The sequence below is a fragment of the Brassica napus genome, chromosome C2 (genome assembly GCF_020379485.1).
Source record: "Brassica napus cultivar Da-Ae chromosome C2, Da-Ae, whole genome shotgun sequence".
Classification (NCBI taxonomy): domain Eukaryota; kingdom Viridiplantae; phylum Streptophyta; class Magnoliopsida; order Brassicales; family Brassicaceae; genus Brassica; species Brassica napus.
In genome coordinates, this window is record NC_063445.1 from 53,368,617 (window position 1) to 53,373,424 (window position 4,808).

Below are 4,808 nucleotides of genomic sequence, written 5' to 3' on the forward strand. Positions count from 1 at the left end.
TTTAAACGTCGGACTGTTGAGGGGTTTTCCAGCCCACAACAATTCCAGCTTGCAACAGCTAAGGAAGAGGACTTCTGGGGGTGTGAAAATCCGAGTTCCTAGCTGTGGCAGCTGGGTCATTGGTCGGATTTGCCCCTGGAATTGGTGGGGTGGAAGATGAGGACATAGCCGGGTTCCTAGCTGGTGATTGGCGGGCTTTAGCAAATTTGCGCTTTCTGGAATTGACTCCTGCCAGGTTCTTTGGACTAGCTCCAACTTTTTTTGGATCAGGGGGTCTTCCACGGCGCTTAGGAGGAGCTAGTGAAGCAGGGTGGCTGCAGCTAGAGTCCATGGGAATGGTCTCCTGGTTCATTGATCTTGCATCAGGGATCATAATAGGGTTTGCATTGAGTTGAGGCCCCCAGGAATGAAATTTGCTGCAGCATTTGCCGCTTCTATGATGCCAGCTGCAGTACTCACCGTAAGCCCCTGTGTTTAACCTTGTATGATCTTGAGTCTTCTAGCTGCACTCTCTGTAGGGTCTGCGCAATTGATGTATTGAACTGTGACATCTTGCAGTTCAGTCATCACCTCTTCTGTAGTGGGGATGGAAGGGGGAGGAGGAAAATCACAATTGTAGAGATTTCTTCCAAGAGGCGCCAGAGTAGTATCAGGAGAGCCTGTGTGGTTCATCGGCGTTTGGGGAGGGGTTTGTGGTCTCTCACGAGCTCTCCATTGCATGTTTATCTCCCTAGCTCTCGCAGTACTATAGTGTTTGCTTGCCCTTGGTGCTTGTTGGCTCAAGTAAGGTTGCCTAGAGGTTGCTGGAGAGATCTTGTTCCTTAGTGGTTGAACCAAAGATGTGTTCATAGTGACTCTCTCCCCATATGGTCTTCCATGCCTATCCACTCTTTGTTTGAAAGGTGCCACATGAGGGGTAACACTTCTCCTAGGGGGGGAAGGGTGTTTTGCAGAAGGGATATGAGTTCCTGTGAGGAGTAGCGTCGACTCACACGCTCAGTAGCTCCCCTGCCTTCCTCCCTCGTTTCAGATTTAGTTGGGACCAAAGGAGGAATCTCTCTTTGTCTTTTGTCACAATGGCGAGAGGAGTGGGTCAGCATGTTGCAGATAGAGCAATGGTTGGCCATGTTCTCATATTTGAACGTTATTGGTATATCTTCCCCCGAGGAGAAATTCACAAGGGAGTCTGTTACGAAGGGTTTCAGAGCATCGAGAGTGATACGGATACGAGCAGGGGTCTTCGTTATCTTGTAATCCTCCAGTGTCCCTAGCTCGAGACGGATGTTGTAGATCATGCTCTCGTGCGAGAAGTGGAGGGGTAGTCCTCTGAGAGTAATCCGGAAGGGTATGTGAGATGGGAAGGTACGAGAAATGACTGGTTCCCATTGTTGAAGCACCACCATCCAGTTGTAAAACTGGTATGGCCTGTTGAGAAGAATGTTGTGTAGATCTTCTTCGAGATCGAAGCGGAACTGAAAACAGTCATAGCCTAGGTCAGATCCAACGACTGCCTTTTAGAGACCATTTCTTGGGGAGTTCAATGATGAGTTGCCAGATCTTTTGTTCCTTGGGGTTCAAGACTCTCCCAATGAGGGTTTTTGCATTATCCTTGATCAGGTCTGAGTAGTCGATGTCGGGTGCTCTGATTCATTTTCGCATCGACTATGTGCTGTCACGAACAATGCCTTTCCCTTTCTCTGCTGTGAGCCGCTGCGGAGCCATTCTTGAGTTCGAGCGGTAGAGGAGATCTTGACGGTGGTGAAAGGAGGCGGTGGAGTAAGCAGTCGACACCGGAGAGCAGCTTATTGAAGTTCTTATATTGGGATATCTAGAAAAAGACACCGTTCTATAAACCAATGAAATTATCCACTTTGAGTAACTAGTCATTTTCGAATTCTACATTATGAAAATATTATTCTTGACAATTTTTATTTGTAAGGCCAACATACGCTATGTAAAAAAGAACTTCACTTACAAGAATACTTTACAAACTTTGAAATGAAACATTGTTGTATTTTGACATGTTAATTATGCACTTTGTACGGCTAACCTTAACTCTCCGTAAGCTACAATTCTTTGTCTTGCTTACCATGTCGAGATGAACTACATGCATGACTTTGCACGTGGCCACATATAAGTTTGATATATAGTCTCCTCCTTCTGAACTCTAATTCCAATTAGTGGGTGAACATCATAATCTGATTAACAAAAGCTAATTTTCAGAATATTTTATGTGGTTTCAAGTAAGTTATGTGATTAGGCCAACTGACGAAACATTAAACTATGTGCCAAACTAATCTTGTGGGCATCATTAGTAGGAACATTTGCAGAGGAACCACTTAGAACCAAACCCAATTGATATACATCATCTAATGTATTTGTTTACTAGATAATAAATCTGACCATGGATGGTGTTACAAAATAAGACCATGGATGTTATGTTTTAAAAATATTAGTGAAATAATTTCTGATTTTTTTTCAGCAAATAATTTCTGATTTAAAGATGAAAATATGATAAAAAAAGAGAAAGCTGAAACAATATTGGTTGAAAAATGTTCTAGCCCCTAAAACACATATACAATAATGAACTTTTTATTTTTTTTAAACGACTAGTATAGGCTAAATCAACACTTTTAATTGAATATATCAATATTTCTCATTACAATTGGATAAAATATATGGAAACCCATGAATATATATTATATATGGTCTCACACTTAAGTAAAGATTCATATATGATTTTAAAATATCATTATAAGCATATATACATATATATATACACTTTCATACATACACTTTACATAAATGAGAATTAATCATATGATAAAATGTACACGATGAAAATGAATGCAACAGAAATCATGTTTGTGGAGGTTGATGAGGAACAAACAAAGCGTGTCATCAGCAACTGTAAAGATGTAGCAGACAGTCAGGCTCAGCTTAGAATTTGATCTATGGTTCTCGGACTTGTTTGCACATTTTCTTATATATTTAATGATTAACTATATTTTCTAATGTGTTACTAAATTTCTTTTGAGTTTCGAGTGACTCATTTAACATTTGATTTTTACAAAGAGAATAAAACCAATCTCAAAACTGTAAAAGAAAACCGCCAGCTTCATAACTGGACCAATCTAATCAACCACACAATCAATATTTTCTTCTTTCACGACTAAGAATTCACTTCATAATAAATCCAAGTATTGCGTGTATCCAAGGCTCGCTCAATGGTGCGATAGACCCTGAGGCAAAAAAAAAAAATTTAATTTCCAAACTATTATTTTTCTTTAAAAAATTTTATAGATATTTTTTTTTCAAAATACTAGAAATATTTTTTTTAATAAATTTATAAAAATAAAAAAAATACTTTCATATAAAAAAATGTGGACCTCATTTCTTATTCTTAATATAAAAATACATGTATTTTTTTAAAAAAAAATGGGCTTTTATTTATTAAGAAATAGGGGACAACGGATTGGACCAGGGGCGGTCGCACCGTTTGCCCCTATCTAAGTCGGCTCTGCCAGGATCGGCTCAATGGTGTCATAGACCCTAGGACAAAAAAAAATTTAATTTTCAAACTATTATTTTTCTTTAAAAAATCTGATAGATATATTTTTTTCAAAATACTAGAAGTATTTTTTTAAATAAATTTATAAAAAAAAAACTTTCATATAAACATAGAGTAGGGTTGAAGATGCATTCGAAAATCATAATTTTACAGATTTTAAGCTTGAACTAATAGATTATGCCACATATTTGTTATATCTATATTATATTTAGAAGATTAACAAGAAAAAGCAATGAAATCGAAGAAAAAAAGAATATTGTCAAAACCATGTGTTGTTCAATGGTGTAGTTCAATATTGGGCAATGTGTTGTTTAGCCTACTCGATATCAGCAGTTGAAGAGGAAAGTATGGCATTATTGGCAGCAGCACAATGTACTATTTTTTTGGGATACAAGAAGATCATTTTTGAATGCGACGGTGAAGTGTTACAAGCGATGGTGTAGTCAGTTTGAAAGTATTCACTATCGTCATGTTCATCGGAAAGAGAATGCTGTTGCGGATTGTTTGATCCAAAAACGGTGTATTTGCTAGTGATATTTGTTGGAATCATATAATAAAGAAAATAAAGATAAGTATTAGATTCTTGAGGTTTAGGAAAAATTTTCATAGAATCAATATGAGAAAAAGAACATCCAAAGACTTTATTGATCAAAGATTGCATTACAAGAATGATTTCTAGTGTAAAGTGAATCAAATAATATATAAAATTCTTATAGGATGTGTTCTAAATCTAGATGGAAAAAAAAGTCTTTTCTAATAAGGAGATATCTCCTTATTTATAGAAGAAAGATATCTAGGGTTTCCTAACAAATTTGGCATAATTCATTGTTTTAATGGGCCTTGAGAGAGGATGTAAATCCACCCCCAACAGTAAGCCCCCCCCCCCCCAGTTCGTAGAGAGAGATGAAACCGATCTCTGCGAATTTTACGAATATGGTTTATGAGACAATGAACTAGGCACATACCCATGTCGCAGACGATTGTCATGAACGGGCCGTCATGGCTAAGTTGCCATAGATGAAGTGTCATAGACGGACTGTCTCGGGCGAGCTGTCATCGACATACTTCTTATTCCGATCAGACTTCTTACTCCGGGATGGTTGCGCGAACGATCTGTGAGGACAGTGTTAAGAACCACCAGAGCAAGTTGCCATGGATGAAGCGTCAATCGACAAACAGCCAAAGACAAGTCGTCATAGACATCATCATGAACGTACCACCATGAGCGAACCATCAC

At 38.2% G+C, this 4,808-nt stretch overlaps 1 protein-coding gene across 1 annotated transcript; it reads right to left on the reverse strand.

Annotated features, from left to right (window-relative positions):
- Positions 1–845: 845 nt before the first annotated feature.
- LOC125582486 (uncharacterized protein At4g02000-like) lies at positions 846–1,887 on the reverse strand. Its single transcript, XM_048749230.1, has 2 exons — positions 1,681–1,887; positions 846–1,511 (listed from the first exon to the last, which is right to left on the reverse strand). Exons 1-2 carry the CDS (start codon positions 1,885–1,887, stop codon positions 846–848), a joined length of 873 nt encoding a protein of 290 aa, XP_048605187.1.
- Positions 1,888–4,808: the final 2,921 nt, after the last annotated feature.